Consider the following 19,237-nt stretch of genomic DNA (forward strand, 5'->3'; position numbering starts at 1 on the left):
AAAGTTTTTGGACTCTATCAATAGGAAAAAAATAATAGGATAGGAAATTAGGTGATTTCCTACAAAAGTAATTACAGCTGATCGCTTCATTGTATTTATGAAGGGTTTAAGGAGAGAAACTTACCATTCCTGCCAAATTTTGAGCGCCTTTCATCTTCCATGGATAGCTGGAAATTTGACATGTGCAAGAGGAAAGGAAGGAGTGAACAGAATTTCTAAGTGTCATTACTGTTTTATAACCAGAAGTCAGTTTTTCATCTAGGACATGAGAATTGATGTCAAGTGGCAAGTAAGAAAATATTTCTTAAGCTGCTGACTAGATGCTCCACCACTGCTAACTCCTGCAACCCCCACAGATTTTCAGTAAAACTATGGCAACTTGCAAAAGCTCAAGATGCGGTCTACGCTATTAATCCTCACTGTCAGGCATAAACTCACTATAACTATGAGGAAAGGGGAGAAACATCATATATCATAAACAAATTCAAACACGAATTTCACAATACAGAACTTTGAGTATGTCAAAGAAAAGTTTCCACCTTTTAATGCAGAACAGGTGGTCAAAGTTCAGATCTTCATGGTAGTTCGATGTCATCTGTCTGTGAGGAAATCTGGAGTTGCATCTCATTTAATAAGATTATTTGGACAAACAGGGTGGAAGCAATGAGCTTGATCATTTCACAGCTGAAAGGTTTAAAAAGCATCCTTTGACACTAATTTGTTGAATGGGTGATTGTGAGCAACATAAAAACAAATTAAAAGTAAGTTTTAAGTTACTTGGGCTGGACCCTCAGCTAGGAAAACCCAATGCTGATCCATTGAGTTCACTGCGGCTTTGATCACTCGTAGCTGCGGGAGGGCTGGCTCTTTGTGCTTAGCACAACTATTCTTCCAGCTGCACGTACATTTGTATCAGTAGGCAATTTATAGGGGTATTGGGTGTCCTTTAGCCCCACGGCCAACAGGAGTAGGAGCGCTCATCAGCCACAGAAGTTGCAGAATTAGTCCCTCGCTGCTCCAAACTAATGGATTTGGGAACACGAGCGGAGGCACCGTCGTGCTGGCTGCACAGAATTTGACTGGTGTGCGAATGTGTACAGCTTCTAAATTACGCGTGGTCTCTAATTTAGAGGAACTGATGAGCATCCTATACTCACCTACACCCGGTGCGTGGTGAGAACTCACCCGTACAAGGCCAAACCCTGCCGCTGCCAAGCCCCATGCTCTCAGACCCCCCTTTCAGAGGTCACTCCACCGCGCGCTACTTTCCACCCTCTCTGCTAAGCACATGCTGCCCCCCGTCCCTCCCCCTTTTTCTTCAGTCCAGTCGCACAAAATTTGGGACCTCACAGCACATTCTGTTGAACGAGTGTAACGCTGACGGAAACCACAGCGGGTTGTGTGCACCAGAGAGCACGTTCGGACTTACTGCGCTTAAACCGAATGCGGGAAAATATTCTTGCAGCTTCTCAGCAATGGTCGGAATTACTTTTTGGTCAGATCATTCTTGGTCAAACAGGATAATACTCAAACACCAGTTAGGCATCCCAGGGACAAAACATATCTGCAGCCATTTCCATTCAAGCTTAAAGAAGGGGATCAGTCTTCATACATCGAGGCAGGGGGGATGGCTGCCAGCTGAAGGCATTTCCCCTCCTTACCACCGCAATTAAAAGTTCACGTAAATCACACTTGATCCAGCACCCAATGAAGCCAAGGGAAAGCCATTCATCTGCCCTAACGGGCTCTGGATCAGCTTCAAAATTTCTCCAGCATGCGCAGTCCTGACGCTTTGGAAACCAAAAGCCTCCTGTTTCGAGGAGGCTCTTCCACAGCTTAAAAAAGCAAGAACCTGTTTCCACATCCCTTCCCTTCAGCTCGTACGGACACGACCGCGCCAGCCCGGGCACTGCTGGCCCCAGTCTCTGCAAAACAGACCCCCTGCACAAGAAACAAGCCCGGCGAGCTTGTATTTACCCCTTGTACCCTCTAACAACCAAGTGTTTCCTTGGGGGGGGGGGGGGAAGATTGGCTGCTTTCAGTGTAAAGAATTCAAACCTTTTGCCCAAAAGAGGAGGAGAAAAAAAATCTGAAAAGCATGAGCCAGGCTTACCCCTCCTTTCCCCCAAATCTTTTTTCACTTCATCTGGTTCCTCAAGGAATGAGGGATAATAATAAAAAATGGCACAGAGCGTTTGCTACAGCTCTCACCTTTGTGGTACTTTCTATTAGATATTTTTAAGTTTCAAAGTTATTCAACTTTTGACCACAAAGCCTAAGTCCTCCATCAAAGACAGGGATGGAGAAAAAGAGCATCCCTCCTGCCCTCAAAAAAGACACGCTCCCACCTCTTCCAATTCTCTCTAGTTTCATCAGGTAAAAGCCATTATCCTCACAAAAATTGTCATTTTACTGAAAAAGGCCTGAATCTTAAAATCAGATCATGCCACACAAGCACCATTTACAACAAATCCCTCCCTGTGTGTAACAAACTAGGCATTTTTACTTTCCTGTTATTTTTTTCCATTACTGAGTCATGTCTGTTCTGCAGACATTTTAATACCAAACAGGTTTTTGAGGAAGAGTTTTAACTTTATTTTTTTAATAGGCTCTACTGAGGACTAACTCCAGAAAGGCAGACACTTCTTAATCATTGCTGGAAATCCCCATGTAGTTTAGCAAATCCTTGTGAAGGTTTTTGTGACCAACACACATTTACCATGCTTGCTACCATTTTCTTCTTGATTTTAGTGGTGTTTGTAATTCTCAAGACGTGCTCGACTACTCACAGGCCACGTTACAGGAGCCGAAGTTTTTTGCACCGCCGGATGGTATCATGCCATCAGGAACAGCCTGGAGAAAAAGGATGTGAAAACGGTGCCTGGAAATGTTTGGTGGGCCTCTTTTGGATGAACCGCCCCTTCTGCGACTGCTTGGAGGTGTAACGTCTTCTCTCCATGCACCCCAAGAGCGAGCCTGGCGTGCTTCACCGCTTTGTCCAGCGGCAAGGGGCTACGCACATGCAGCAAGCAAAAAACAAGAGTATCACCTCATGAACAAGGTGCTCTTTGGGTACTCGGTCTCATTCAACAGCAGGATGAACTCAAGACCTTTCCGATTTTTTTCCTAGGAGCTGGCAGTCTGTCGCAGAGTAGTGGACAGCCCGGCCTGGGGCACTCAGCCAGGGGCAGGGGATCGAGGGAGGTAACAGGGGTTCCTGCTGGACTCGCCTATGGAGCCTCAGCTCCACCCCTGGATCTAAGCAGCCGCCTCCTAAAGAGGTTCATTTTAGTGATCGCATTTCTGCAAAAAGGTTTAGTTTCACCAAAAATGATCATCATCTGATTGGAAAACGTTACAAGTAAATTCTGCAAATGGAAGCCTTACCCATAGTGTCAAGGCAATGACAAACCAGCCTAATTGAGCCTAAGCCTAGAAATTTGGCATCTAGAAACATCTTAAAACAAGAACCACCCCCCCCAACACACAGCCACAGCTTTGAATAAAGTTTGCAAAGCACCTAGGTGATTTATAAACCTCTGTCCCATCTTCAAAAATTGCTTTTTTTTTGTTCTTTTGAGTTCTTGCACTTTCTGGTTACTTTTACTAGGAAGTAAATTTCAGAGATCCAAATCACATCAGGACTTGAGGTACTTCAGAAAATTTCATTACTGAAATCGCTTTTCACCAGCACAAGACTGGACTCCATCTCTATGTCCGTAACAAATTGTGACACAAACTCTGTTAGCTAGAGGATGCCTTAAATGTCTCAACATTCAGGATGCAGAGACGCTCTTCTGCATCTAGAAACCAGTTTGAGCAACAGGTATGCAGCTCTAACGGTTCTTATTTCTAGGAGCGAGACCATACCAAGAGATAACTGAAACTCTTTTGCCATTTGCTGCTAAAGAAAAATAAAGAAAATGCAACTATAGATTTGGAAAGAGGAGGAGGCACAAAAAGTCTCAGACATGACTGGCAGGGGTTAAATTAAAGGCCTTAATTGACTTCTTATTTGAATTAGATTCTTACTTGAAGCAGGAACTCATAAGGTTCAAAAGAGTCATTTAAGGAAACCCAGAGCTGTTTTCAGTGACACGCAGTGCAGTGACTGTGGAGCATGTTGTCTTATGCCCTATATAGCAGTACAGGTAAAAGGCAGGAGGCAAGGGAACAGATTTAGCACCATACAATATACATAACTGCAGTAGGAATCATTCAAAGATACGGGAAGGAGGCCCTTAAAGCTGATCTCCTTTACCGGTCAGCTTCAGAACAGGAGCTACATAATATTTTCGCTTGCACATCTCTTCTCGCACGAGGTATTTGTTTGACTATGTTCCCCAGCCTAATCCCAGCCCATGGAAATACGCTGTACAACGCCAGCCACCTTCAAGGCAAGGTAGGTGAACGTTCCTGAAAGGTCCTATCCAGGAACCCTCGGCGGCCCGAGACAGAGGAAACCCTGATAAAAACTAGATTTCTTCATTAAAAAGAGCAGTAGGAGCTTGACCAAATACACGCATGCTGGAAACATCACCTACCTCATTGGATTTTACCTTTAGCAACAGCCACACGTTAACATTGCTTAAGTCTCTGCGCTGCCTCAGCCTCCCTGGCCTGCAGAGCCCCTACCTGCCGATGTCTATCTATAGCAATAAAATAAAAAAATAAAAATAGGTTTTTTTTAAGGCAGATTATTTCCTCAGACGCGACCATCTTCATCTACGCAACAAAACAATTGCGTTTGCAAGCTCCTGCCGCAACATGGGACACCTGAAGCAATTCAAGAAGCTACCAGAACAAAACTGGGGAACGCGCTACTCTGTTTAGCGGAAGAGTGCCACCCGCCTCACGTTATACCAAGACAGATTAGGCAAGCAAGCGCATGAGCCGGAAAACATCTGCTAAACAAAATCAAAATTAACGATAAACAGAATGAGTTCTTTGACGGCTGATTGTCGCCCAGCTGCCTAGAACAATAAAGGAGCTGCTCACAACAACTGCCAATTAGTTACTAATGGAAAAACGTTTGAAGAAGCGGGATCTGAGCTCGGGGAGCAGGGCACAGGCACGACACTTGCGTTTCACATTTATGCATCTTCGGACAGACCCAGAGCCGACCCAGAGCCTTCCCAGGCCCCAGCCAAACTGCACTCCAGGTAACGCAGGGCGTCGCGTTTTCTGAACTTCCTCCCAACGCCATCGTTTTCTCTCTCCTCTCATGACCAGGCGTTTTCCCAGCAAGGTACCCCCCTTCCTCTAGCTGCTCCGAAACCCCATTCGGCAACACAAAACCATTTCAGGATTTCCTTCGAGGATTCCCGCGGCGCACGCTCTGCCGCGACACCGGCTTCGGAAAACGCGCTGCCCTTGGTTGGGCAAGCTGCCATCTATTCCACGAGGCATGGTCGTTTTTTCCCCCCCCCCCTTTTTTTTTTCCACAGAACATAAAAACATTGGAATAGATGAGTACAAAGGAAGAGCGAACAATAAACGTGCCAGAGTTACCTGCGTGATGCCACCGAGCTATGCCGTGACACCGCACTACTTTGTCTCCAAAAAAGGTGAACTCCGAGGAGCATGCTAACAACCGCCGTGCTGGGCTGCAGACTCAAAGCTGCGGGTTTTCCTACGGGCAGCGCCCCAGGCACGCGTGCAGCCCTTCAGAGGGGCGTTTTTAGAGCACCAACACAGGCAGAGCCTCGTTTAGGCCTTTTTCCCCCCCCAAAAGACTCCAGGCTCAGAGCTCAGATCCCGTGAGCATACGGCAGCCCTTGATCGGCATCCCCAGAACTGTCACGCGATCGTACATCAAAAGAGCAACTTTACATTGGAAAAACTTACAAGTTGCTATGACTAAAAGCAGACAGAAGTGTTGTGAGGGAGCTGCTAGGAAATTTGGAAAGAGCGGTACGCTCTTTCAAGGGTGTAAACTCATGTTTGTTTCAACAAGTCACTGCAAGAACGCTCAACGCGGACAAACACATTGAAAGAAAACGGTATTTTTTCCTACCTTTTCTTCCCGTGACTTCAGACCTTCTGGATTCCTACAAGGAAAAAGAGAATTTTTTGAAGACCATGAGAACCGTTCAAAGGCAGCATGCCCACAAACCCCAAGCGCGCGGCCGTAGCGGCGTTTGCAGAGCTCTGCGCGATAACCCAGGCGTAATTGCAAGCGTACGATTTCGGCTCGTTCACAAATACTTAAAGGATCAACGTGTCAACGAAAGTGATTCCTCGTTCTGTGGTAGGTTACAAGGTAGACCAGAATATTTTAAATTAACATTTTTTCCTGTTAAAAGGGAACAACTAAGAGCTTGGGTTTTTTTTTTTTTTTTTTAATTACATCAAGAATTTGGCGGGGGGGGGGGGCAGTTACAAGCATTGGAGCTGAGACTTGTTGAAGCACCGGAAGAGTTGCAGTCAACATAACCAGACTGCTCACGCTCTGCAGGACTCATTTAAATATCTCTGCCCACCTGCATCGTTTGCAGTGTTTCATTCAAGGCATCACTACAACATCTAACAAAGAAACTTAAAAATATATGTATATAGTAAGAAGTCACAAAGGATATTGCATTTGCAGACAATATTCTATTAATGGTGGGGCTCGAGAGGAATAAATATTTAATTCTAAGCAGGAAATGTATTTGTGGATTAATTACGAACGCATACAACCTCCACTACTGGAATTACTGCTCGCAGGCAGGAGGGGAGAGAGCGCATGAGCAGCCGCCGTCCCCAGCGCCGGGCCGGGGGCAGCACCCGTGCTGCCGCCCCCAGGTAGGCTAAGCTCCTGCTCCACGACCCACTCCCGGATTTTAAGAGCTCCTTTGCCCTCCCGTGGCTCCTGCCGAGGCGCCGGCACCAGCTCTCCGCTCCTCCGCCGGCGGCTCGCAGCACAGACCGCGCTCCGCTGGATGCGCCCGCTGCCTTTAACCTCGTTTCATTCCCTTAGCGCTCGCTGTTCTTAGCTGTTTATTTATCTGAGGATGAAATAACAGAGGGGTTTGTTTCTCCCCTCCTTTTGAGAGGAAAACACCACATTGCCTCCCCTAGACATCAGGGCTTCTGGCCCACCTGATGTTTATTATGGTTTTATTTGTACTTTTTTTTGAATAAAATACATCCCTGCAGACAACATTTAGACAAAGGGAAGATATACTGCTACATGTATAATGAAATATAGCCAAAGTCTCCTTCTGTAGTACACAAAGTCCTGCCACAGGTTAATAGAAAATATAAGAAAGCTACAGAAGCACAGGGTAGAAAGTACAAAGCTTTCTGAAGTGAAAGAACAAAAACAAGCAAAAAAAAAATCAGCCTACAGAAGTAACAGCAGTATCTGCTCAGTGAACTCCTATAACCTGAAAACATGAGAGTGTTAATTACTCAAAATGAGGCATTTTATTCAATATTCTGCCCATTCTGCACTGTCGTATGCGTTCATTTGTCCCCCGCAGCGCTGCTCCGCTCACGATGCTGCGTCCCTCATCCCCAGCAGCGACGGGGCCACCACAACCAGGGCCTGCTCCAGCCTTAGTGGACGGAAGTACAGCAGACATTCCTTGGTCCAGCTCAGCTTGAACACGGTGACAACTTACGCTTTGCTCGTCATCGCTATTTGTGTATTTTGTGCACAAACATCTTTTCTATAGGGGACCAACAAGCCATTTTTCCTGAGAACAAGGTATTTCCCTGAAGAAGTAGGATCAGAACAGCAGATATGGTGTCCCTAGCACCCTCCAAGCCAACCAAGGGGTAATGAAAAAAGTCAGTGTGGATATTTCTTGTAAAATTATTAAGTCATTATCTACTGTAGGATGCTACATCAGCAGTCTTGAGTAATATGTAAAATGGCAGTCAGGATTAGCACAGACTTCAAAGCATTTATTCTCTTTATGCAGCAAAGCTCTGAGATGTAGACAGTTATACTCCAGGGACCTCTCAAAGCTTTTCAAATATTAGTTTGAGAGGTGGGGCACAGGATAAAAAATTCAGATACAGCCTGCCATCATTAAGCCCATGTACATGTAAATTGTGCAAAAGGGAAGAGTACTTGTAAAGCTCCCCTGGAGTCCCTCACTTTAACAAGCTGTTTGAATTCTTTGTAGTTCAAGGGCTTAGAAAAACTAAAACTAATTACAACTATTACATTGATCAAAAGAAAAAGACAATCACACTCCATAATTTAAGGGTCAGCTCACTTGTATTTAATACCCCTTTTGGTATTTCCATGAAAAGGATAGCATAGACACTGAAAAAACAAAAGCTGGTCTTCAAAGTTTCCCATCTTTTACTCTGCTCCCCTTAAAATTATAAGCTGTAAGGAAATTAAATTAGCTAAAAAACAGACGCAAGATTCAGAGGAAAAGCTTGATAGAAATGCAACAGGAGAGTAAGAGGTCAGGTTTCAAGAAATCAGTTCTCATTAACACATAGAATATCAGCACTTGATTTCCCCTAAAACATCCCACTCCCGGGAAAAATACATGGAGTGAGAAAAAACAACTTGAAAAACAAATGTTCCAGGCTGATGGCACAGAGAACACTCAAAATTTCAGATGCATACACAAAAAACTCAGGAAAAAAACGTCTCGCAACCATGGCAGAGCATAGATAGCACCAAAACGCATCAGTCCAGGTAGACAGACAACTCTAAGAGGTTTCTGCTCCTCCAGTTTGAAAATACAGCAAAGGCTCACGTTTTTCTTATTATTTGCCTCAGCCAAATCATTCCTCTCTTCTGTAACACAAAAAAAATAGACATGATGCTAATTTTTCTTCTTTACAGCATGTGGAATGTAAGACGACCTTACTATTAATGACAGAATACATCAGTAAGACATTACCAGCAAGTTTGACCACAGGTGTACCCCTGTGACACACATGTGGCAATCTCTCTACAAAAAGGGGCAGTCCCCCTTTCTTTGGGGTGTAAGATACTGCTTTCAAGTAAAAACCACAAGGTTTTCATAACATTACTAGTAGAGAACCAAGCTATTCTGATAAAAACGACACTAAAGTACTTGGATGCATAGCCTGAGGAGGAATAATTTTCAGCAGAAGCCATAAAGCAGATGGTTATAAATGAGACTTATTTTATGGGCACCACTTAATGACTGCAAATTCCCTTTAACTAAAAATCTAATTTTATCCCAGAATAAATCATATGTTTTGAAGTGAGAAATTTGTTTCAGACTTCCCATCCCCTCTACAGAATGTCATGAATATGGGTTGCAAACCACTTTAAATACTATTTAACTAACACAAACATCTTATTTGTCCAGGCTTACTTTTAGCACCCATTTTCCTCCTTTCAAATGTTAGTTAATTGAATGCAGAATAAAAAGTCCCTCTATTCTGTAACAGCAGTGCCTAACCATTGTTTGTGGCAATCAGTGCAGCATGCTTGTTCCAGCACTGCTTTTCTCAAGACATGCATCTACTGAAAAACTGCTTTTCCAAGGACTAATGAAACCAGCGTTAGCACCTGATTGCAAATGTAGTGTCAGCAAGTATGATCACTGTTGTTAGCTAATTTGGGAAGAAAAAAGGTCAGAAACAGTTCACTTTCCCCCCTACTTGCTATCACACAGCTTCCCTTCTCTGTAGCTGCTGTAGGGAGATGTTGCACACCAAATACGTGGGCAAACTTTACACTGTTTAACAAAGTTTTTGCACAAAGCCTTTTCTGCTCTTACAGGAAGGGAACGTCAGTCCTGCAGAAGACATCTTGATGTCCTGCCAAGCCGTAATAGCCAGCTTGCGTTAGAGCCTCCTGATTAATGCTGAACCATGATCCCACAGCCAAGCCAGGCACTTCTGCAATGAAGAATCACATTTCATTGAGAACAAACTCAGTAGGGGGAAAACTTTATTGTGCAGAGTTAAAAATACAGCAATACAGACAGAATACACAACATAGCAGTGCTTGCAGACAAGACGGTATAGATGATTTTACTGATAGTCATTAGTGATGGATCCCAGCAGCAAAACCACTGCAGGTCATTTCATACCAGGGTAAATAAAACCTTTAAACACTTCTACATAAAAATGCATCTACTATATGCCCACAAAAAACACACTGCACACCACACAACACAGCAATGCTTTTTCTTCCTGGAAATCCTTGTCACAGGAGAGCGAGCTGCATGAGCTGCTTCTGCTCGCCTGCACAAGGGTGAAGGGTGCATGGACAGCACTGTTGCAATGAGGGTCTGTAAACAGACAGCACTTATTTTGGTGTTAATTAACCCATAGCTAACCATTGGCTTTGTGCAGCCCCAGGTTCCCCTGCCTGCGTTCGAACACCTGGGGAAGCACCTGAGCAAGGCAGGCAGCTGCCCTGATCTCCATCAGGGAGAAGAAACAAGCACCATCATGAGGTGCTGCTTTCCCCTTTGAATTCAGAGAAAGGCACTCGGGGTGATGAACTCAGGCCTAAATTCTAAGTCAACCCTTTACAGACACCACCAAAATTGATAGCCTCCAAGGGTGGAGGGGGGGGGTTCAGGGGAAGCCAGCGAACAGCAGGCTAACCCTAACACCTCATTTCTACAAAAAGATCCCAGGAACATGCCCATACTGCTGCGAAAGTAAGAAGCCCCTCACATCCAACCCCACTGGAAACAGGTGGCACCAAACTGCTTCCAGGGAGCACGCAGCACCTTCGCAGCTCAGGCTCTGCATCCCACCAAAAGACTTCATTGTGCATTTTACCTCAGTCTTCACTGAATTCATGTTTTTTGCATAAGTTGCATAGAGCATACACTGGTCAGAAACGTCTAGATGTGGGAAACGGATACAGGCTGAAGACTGGCCGAGAGGCTGGTATTTTTGATACTCTCCAGAATAACAGAAGATTTGGCTTCAACTCTGCTCCAAGGCAAGGAGGACCCATGAGTGCCACATTTGTTTGAGCATCCTCCTTCCTCCCAAAAATCTTGAAAGGCTTTGGTGGGCTGCTTTTAGGAGTGGATTTTTTTTTTTTTAATTTCAGACTGGACGAGCTTGTTGGTCTGCCCTATTTGACATCTTGGCATATAGACTCCAGGATCTGGACATTTTTAAAAGGTAAAACCCAAGAAAACATAAGAAAATAGCCACTGCACTAAAAATATCATTTTTTTTTCCCTCTTCAGGTCATCTGAGATTACCTTTATTACACCAATGCTAATCAGCAGTTGACCATTTGGGCTTGTTAGAGCTGCACCAAGTTAGGAGGGGGGAGGGTGAAGAAGGACCACATGCATTTTACTCTTCTTAGCTTTGTATTACTGGCAAAACTAACATTTTAAAGACAAATTAATTTCTGATTTGGAAGACAGCCAGCGGTCTTCCAAGCTCAAGAAATAGCTGTATCCAAACTGCTGGGACTGTTAGTCACGTACAGATCGAATTCCAGTACCTCAAGGGCAATCTCTATTAATAACACCTCATTTTTCTTTGCAGCCAAGGAATGACTAGGCAAAACTCAAACAATCAGGTGGAACCCCCAACTACAAGAAATAATTATTGCAGCATGAGCACGGAGAGGTCATTGAGAAACAAAGCCAATCCGGGACTGCCTGCTGGGAAGCAGAGCACCAAGCTCTCCAAGCTTTAAAACGCCCTTGGGCCCAGGGGACAAGATGCAGACACAGAAATAAGCTCTCCCTGAAGTTCTCTTCCGGTTGAGTAAAATAACAGAGTCTAGCTTTCAGGCAGGTAATACTGACAGTCTACAGCAGGTTACAAAAAAATATTATTAGGTATCTAGAAGTGATAGCTGCTTGTGGCATGTATGAAATTTCATCAGTAGAAGGTGCTGTGCGTGGCTATGAGCAATCTGTTGACCCAGATCTTATAGCTGTAGACTAGACATTAAAGTAAGTGCAGAATATCTGTAAAATGTACCCTTAATGTAACAACCCTTTAAATGAAAACGTGTTAATTCACTACTGAAATTGCCCATGGTTTGAAAACAAGCACAATCACACAGATGCTTTGTCATATGTGCAGTGTCCTCCCCACTGCTCTGTGCTGGAGCTGAGGAGGTCCATCACCCCGTCCTGCACGCGTGCCCAGCCACCGAGGCGCTCCCAGGACACGCTTGCCGCTGCCCCGGGGAGCCCTGGGTCTGCGGCTCAGGCAGAACAAGCCCTGAGAAGCATGTAGAGTCCAACACTTAAAAATTATGTTTGCTCCATAGTATTTCAATTCGTAAAATAAGCACAATGTACATATATGGTTCCCCAATACTAAAGGGAGGGAAAAAAAGACTCTTTCCTGATTTTTCCTATAAATAATTGTTCTTCCTCTCCTCCCTGCACATCTGCTCTTCCAGCTCAGTAATGCAGCCACGCATAGCTTCCTGCCTTCTAATTTGGAAAATGAGTGTGCTTTGCAAGGTTAGCAATTAAACAGTCATAATTAGGTTTGAAATCAGGAAAGACAAGTTCCTGTCTGCTATTTCTTCCTAGTTTTCCTTTGACCAAAACCAGAGGATTAGTGCTTGTAACTCAGACACACACAGACACACACCACAAGCAGCAGTCGCAGAGCAACAGCCTGATGCTCTATTTTAAGGAGTAAATCTTTGCAGCACCCACAGTTTTTCTTTGCCATCCTCTATAACTCCTGCTCCAACTTTCTCCTTTTTCAGGGCAAGTATTTACAGACTTCCTGCCACCAGGAATTGCAGTCATTTAGCTGCAGCTTCCCAAGGGTCCTTCCCCTCCCCAAAATACAGCACAGCAAGAAGTAATTGCACCCCCTGCCCCCTCCAGAAGCCTCTGATCATCCACACACAACACCTAGCAGGTACCAAAAGCCCTTAAACACAACAATTCACAGGACACCCTTGCTGTGCTTTCAGTCCCCTGCCCTTCAACACTGATGCAGATCTAGCCCCAGGGAGTGTTTTTTTATGATCATAAGCAAAGGCTAGTGCAGGGGGCTCTGCCAAAACTGATTAACGCAGTTGGAGGAAGAGATGCAAGAGAATGGATAAAATATTTCAGACTACAAGTTATCTGTATTGCTGGAGCGTAGCAAGCCTCCTGCTGGACACTTTCCAAGGAACAGACTGTGGTGCTCGAGCAGGTGGGATGAAGCAAATTCAGCTCGGCTCACGCAACGTCCATCGCCAATGTGGACAAAGCGGTGTGTTATCTCTGAACGCACCGTCTCCAGGGACCTACTCTGAGGATCAATTTAACTGCCGTACAATTCCTAAATATACAGTCCTGGCTCATTCAGTACATTAGTAAAGTGGCAGCTCCTATTAATAGGGTATAATCCCAAGAATTTTTTTTTTTTCCTTCAGAGCATGTTTCTTCTTGTCCTGAACGAGGGGTCAAAAAAATTATCCTAACATCCAACACATCACGAGCTATTCTGCATACAGACTGTAGCATTTGCAGTGTTTAAGACTAATACGCAGCTTAGTTTAACAATGAGGATTTTCTGTTTAGAGCCACGAACATAATATATTTTCAAAAAAGATGCTAATGAGGCAGAGAACATCCACCGTATTTTTGAGCCAGGCAAGGAGGAAAAAAATAAAGCACACGCTACTGTTTACAGAAAGCCTGGTATCAGTACAGAAGCTGGCAATTTTGATTTGTCCTGTCTGGTATAAACACCAGGAGAAGCTCTCATGTCTCAAATCACAGTATCATCTGTTCGCCCATACGGTAACTAATTGAGCTAATTACTGAATCTCTGATTTTACTCACTACCATGTCTGGACTTCAGATTATAAACCTAGGTATAACTCCATAAATCTCTACATCATCACAGGGAAGCTCACCAGAAGCCAGTTTTGGAAACTAAATATGCAGATGTATCCTTCCTAATCTAAATATCTAAAAATTCACCTTTCCTTGATGGTAGGAAGTTCTTTATGCAGAACTACCTTTCTTTACACTAGTGCCACAGCCTTTTTTGAAGGGAAGATACACTGCACATGGGGAAAAAAGAAGAGTCGATACTTATTCTCTTAAGGTTAAGTGGCTTCTGAACAGAGTATCAGAAAACTCAGCACTCCATCACATCATAGCCAAGCTAACCAAAGGCAATTTTATTTTCAAGACGTACATTTTTTCACTCTGATCTTATTCTCTGCTTTAGGAATATACCAACACTTTCCAAGCGAGATACGATTTTTCCCAGTTGCTCAACTGCAACATGAGAACTAACCGAAATCCAATTCCCACGGGTCAGTTTGTGCCGCAGCTGAACACCGAGTCGGGTACCCAACGCCCCTGGGCTCCCGCTGCTCCCCGGGAGGAAAGTGCCCAAGAGCGAGCTACCTCCAAGGCAGAGCACTGCAATGCAAGGTCACTAATCCCCAAGGCATCACTATCACACCTGCAGGGAAGCACACCTAAAATCAGCTGGTGGTCCCAGTTGCTATTAATTGAAGTGTAATAGCCCCCAGTGGGCTGAACAGTGCAGTCTCCTGGGAGGTACCACACCAGGCACTTTACAATAAGTTTAAAAAAGAGTAAAGGAAGCAGCGTTTTGGTCCTGTAAGGGACCATACGCAAAAAGAGGCTGAAGCGCTATGCAGGAACAGCGGGTGTTCAGCCTGCCCGGAGCCCGCTGGCTGCTGTCAGGTTTGTCCGATTCTGCAAAGACGCTTTGGCACAAAACAGGGCAGGTCAGCTGAGTTTCCCAAAATGCTGGGTTTCCTCTTTAAATTGTGCCTACAGACAGGTCACCAACACCCTGACAGCCCAGGTTTTCACTGTCAAACCATAGCCAGCTGTGTCAGAGGTATAGTAAAAATTGTCATTTTCCAAATTATTGTTTGCTTTTATTCAAATATACAATAACTGCCTGGGTCTAAGTTATGCAATATTCAAATTTTAGTATTTCAAGCCTAACACTTCCATATGATAAAACTTTTATTAATCCTTTGGGGGACATGGGAGAAGGCAGCCAGGGCTTGGGAATGAAAGGGCACCACCGGACTTGCACACCCAGACACTACGAAAGGATTTCACAGCACCTTGAACTGCAAAGACACCGATAACCAGAACTGGGAGCAAAAGTTTCATCCCCAGAGAGGTAAAGAAAAAATTTGTGAATTGTCTACAATAACCATTATAGCTTGTCAGAGATACCACATAAAAGCAGGTAACAAGGAGTGAATTATTGGTACATGAAGCGACACAAACAGAAATTTAAGTCTTGTTTTGTCTCCCTTTTCCATCATTAAGGTTTAAAGCAGGAGCAGACTGTAGCCTAGCACAGATTAATTCGAGTCTGATTCTCTCCTTCCTTTCTCCAAGCAGGGAAAGCACATGCACGTGGCAGAGAATACATTACTAATAACTCCTAAAATAAGTACCAGGATATTAGGTTTTCAGCTGCCTATAAAATTGATACACTGTGCCTGTCCTATTCCAAGCGCATGTTCTAAAATTACGTCTGTGTCTGAATTATAAGCAAAAGCTTTTATCAGAAGCCTTTACAGTTTGGTATCTCACTTCCCAAAGCTCCCTTTAGCAGTCAGATGAGGAAATACAGCTTCGCTGGGGGAAGGAGCACATCATCCCCACGACTCCCCTGCTGCTCGAAATAAGCAACTGGGGTCTTCCGTTGAAGCATTAAGTGCAACAACATTTAAGAACTTGGAGATAATTAGCAATTTCAGCAATAATTGCTACTCCTGGCCAAGCGCGGTTCAGGCAGGCAGCGGCTGCTGGAGGGCTGGTCTGCCCCGCGCAGCGTGGCCCCCGAGGGCTGCTACGACACAGCCGCTCAGGGCCACCACGAAGGGGAAGGTGACATTTATTCCTTTGAGATTTTAAGCAATTCAGACACCACGCAAGCAATAACTAATGAACAAGCCAAGCGATGGGTTGCCTGCAAAGCCACTGCCTTCCCAACACCAGTGAGGCAGCTGTAGCACCTTTACTACATTTATTAGTACAGGAACATGTTTAAGTGGTAGCATAGCTGCAAGTGATGAAATTTAAGGCATAGGGCAAGACATAAGGCAATAAAAGATGGAATCACAGGTACAAGTGATCAAGGAGCTCTGTTAAATAGTGGCACAACTTATCTAGCTTACGCTTTGACCTTAGCTGCTGCCGTCCAGAGCAGATGCACAAGGGCACACCGACACAACCACGCGCTGACCAGGACCTCGCTCTTCACGGGCAACAGACAATTCAGGTGCAATTCAGTATCAACGGGGTACCAAGAGCTGGCAGCAGAGTGAAAAACAGCCATGCCAGCACCCTGAGCCTGCACGAGACGCTGTGGGTTAGGCGGGCAGGCAGGGCTTCGCTCGGCCGGCAAGAGCCGCTCCGGGGCGCAGCTCGTCCGCACGCAGGGAGCAAGGGATGCTTCGCTTTGGCAGCTCGCTACTCTTAAATAGGAGGGTGAGCGGCAGAAAAGCGAGCACGAAAAATCAAACGAGAGTGATTAAGTACTTGTACAAAGTCATACAGCAGTTCTGGTTTTACAGCCCAAAATAGGCTCCAGGATACCTGCCAGTCAGGCTGCACTGTAATCACTTATGAACTATCAATGACATCCAAATATTTCCTCTAACAACTTAAGATAAACCAACCACACCTGTACCAATACAGAGCAACCTGCCTCAACCACAAAAACCACAGCAAAAAAGTTTGCCTTCAGCACAGGCATAAAAGCAGCCTCTCCGACAGAATAGGAAACAGCAGCTAGGTGGCAAATGCCAGTATTTAATTTTTGGAGAATACCCCAGTGGGCTGAAAAGCAGCCTGAGCTACCAGCGTGGATGACCTGCGGAGACTTCACGTGAGCAGCACTATTGGCTTTCCATTTGTATTTTCTGGATGGACACTCACTCAAACCTTACACGCAGAGCTCCACTCAGCCTGAAGCAGCAGCTTGTTGGCATCTTCACTGTCCGCCGCGCTCATCCTGGAGCTCTTCAGCCACCGCAAGCAGCGATAACTCTTACAAAACTACGTTCTCCAAGAACTCCTTCCCAGAGGAGGCAGGTAACCCCGACGGCAGCACGTGCTGCTGCACAGGCTGTCCCCACGCAACACGGTCACCCCTGCGCCCGACCTCAGTGGAAACCAGCCTGGCCGGCGGCAAAGGCCATCGGAGCAGATGAGCTCTGCGTACTTTGGCTCCGTAGAGTTACCCTACTGAGAAGCTCACATCCTAAAAATGACAGCAGTGTTCTCCAAAATGAACGTGAATCAGGAGAGTTACAGCTTTTCAGTTAAATATTATCATTGTCCTTTTAATTAGGTTTGCTATTTTAATTCATTATACACCTATAGAATTTTAGGTCACATACACATCATGTTTATCACTGTTCTAAGCAGGACTAAAATTATTTCAGAAAATAAACCTCTTCTCAGGAGCACCCTGCAAATCTGACAGGCAGAAGGCTGAGCATCAGGAAAACATACACTATTACCACGTTACAGATTTAATTTCTCATCCAGAATAGCTGTATATTGCTGTCTATGGCCTCAAGACTCATTTTTGCTTTATAAATGCAAAGCACAACAGCAATAATTCTACCACAGACCATGAAGAAATCGATTTAGCAATTTGAACATAAATTAAGCAATGTTTTTTGATTCAGTAAACTTGTTCCTACGCAGATCAGAACAAGTATTACTGAAGGTCACTGACCCAATACCTGAGTATTTGCTTTGATGAAGTTTGCAGGAATTTTAGATCAGAGCATACTTCAAATTATTTGACCTGTGTATTAACCCTTTGCATGTTTTTAAAGTAATTTTAGTGATTGCTTAGGCGCTTTGCTATTTGCGATTCAACATTTAAAACATGTGTTAATGGAGTTACATATTAATCAAACCATGTATTCGGTAATTAACAAACATTTCTCATGAATAAAGAACAGTGTGTCAGCGTAACCAACTGTCACCGGTTCCAAATCCACGAACTGTGAGAAACTGCAAATTCCAAAAATGAAGAACAGCTACAATCTCAGCATGCGAGATGAATTACAAATTAAAAAAAACAAATACAACTACAAAAGAATTTCAAGCGATTTTTATCCTAAAAAGATAACATGGCTAAGCTATTTTCTGAAAGGCAAAATAAATGTATTTCAAAAAAAACCCAGCCAAGTTCTCACAACTTCACTAACTTGCCTGAAAACCAGTCAGACCTTTCAGATTCATATTGGTGCCCGGTTCCACATTGTATAAATGTGGTATTTTAGGGAACAAGCTTTCTGTACAGTTACTTTTTCAAAAATCTGCATTACAGGTGTTATATTGAAGCTATTTTAACTGCATACTTTGTACATGATAAACCAATATTGTAGACATTTATAACAAATGTGAAATCTGAACACACACCTCTCTAGCTTAGACCCTATCATTCACGCTTTATCAGGTAATAGGTACAATAGCTATTGTTTTTACAGCAAGATCAATTGAATGAATGTCTTTCAAGTAGTATAATAGTTCTATAGCTTATATTAAAATAAATCATTTCAGTAATGAATTTAATTCCTAGGAGCAACTTTTTTGAAAGTCAAAGCTAATATGCATTAGCGAGGAATGACTTCATTTTTTGAATGCAAAGCATGTAAAATACTTCATTATTTTTAATAAAAGGCAAAAGTGAGGCAACACAAGAAAAGTTTAACATTACAGTGCCAGCATATTACATCATTTTGTACAGCAAAAAAATACAAAACGAGTTGTGCAGGAAGAACAGATTTTTTTGACCTTTACAGAAAGTGACACTTCAAGGAAAAAGCACATGAGAGCGAGCTAAGAATTGCAGAATCATCACCAACTCCAGTGATAACTATTTCCAAGTCCTGCTAAGCAGTGAATAGTATCTTTAAGAAAATGTCAAACTGTCTTATTGAAATAAGACACAACTGTGGATATTTGTACTTGGGAGGTGATCAGGAAAAATGGGATTCTCCCAGTATAACAGTATCCTGAGACTTAAACAGATGCAACTGCTGCATGATTCCATAAAGTGTTCATAACTAACCTGACACTAATTAATGCATCTACCCTTAAGTGTTTTGAGCAACAGCAGTCTGAGAAAAAAATATAAAAATACTGAAATAACCTTTCTCTTTTCTCCACCCAGCCCCCCATTTTCAAGCATTTGAGCAACTATTATAGCAAGCGTACGATAATCAGGAATTAAATAACTAAAGTTGTTCCAGCATTCATGATTTTCTTCTTGTGAAAGTCAGTTCTGGTTTGTTTGCCTTGTTCCCATCTCAGATTTCCAG

The 19,237-nt window shown here is 43.8% G+C and overlaps 1 protein-coding gene across 5 annotated transcripts in view; it reads right to left on the bottom strand.

Moving 5' to 3' along the window:
• FSTL4 (follistatin like 4) overlaps positions 1–19,237 on the bottom strand; it is a 359,281-nt gene that overhangs the window by 238,748 nt on the left and 101,296 nt on the right. For all 5 annotated transcript variants that reach the window (XM_068959795.1, XM_068959798.1, XM_068959793.1 and 2 more), the window contains exon 3: positions 6,017–6,050. In XM_068959795.1, the coding sequence (XP_068815896.1) occupies positions 6,017–6,050 (34 nt within the window). The remainder of the gene's footprint in view (positions 1–6,016; positions 6,051–19,237) is intronic.

This window comes from Struthio camelus, chromosome 13 (assembly GCF_040807025.1).
Source record: "Struthio camelus isolate bStrCam1 chromosome 13, bStrCam1.hap1, whole genome shotgun sequence".
Classification (NCBI taxonomy): Eukaryota; Metazoa; Chordata; class Aves; order Struthioniformes; family Struthionidae; genus Struthio; species Struthio camelus.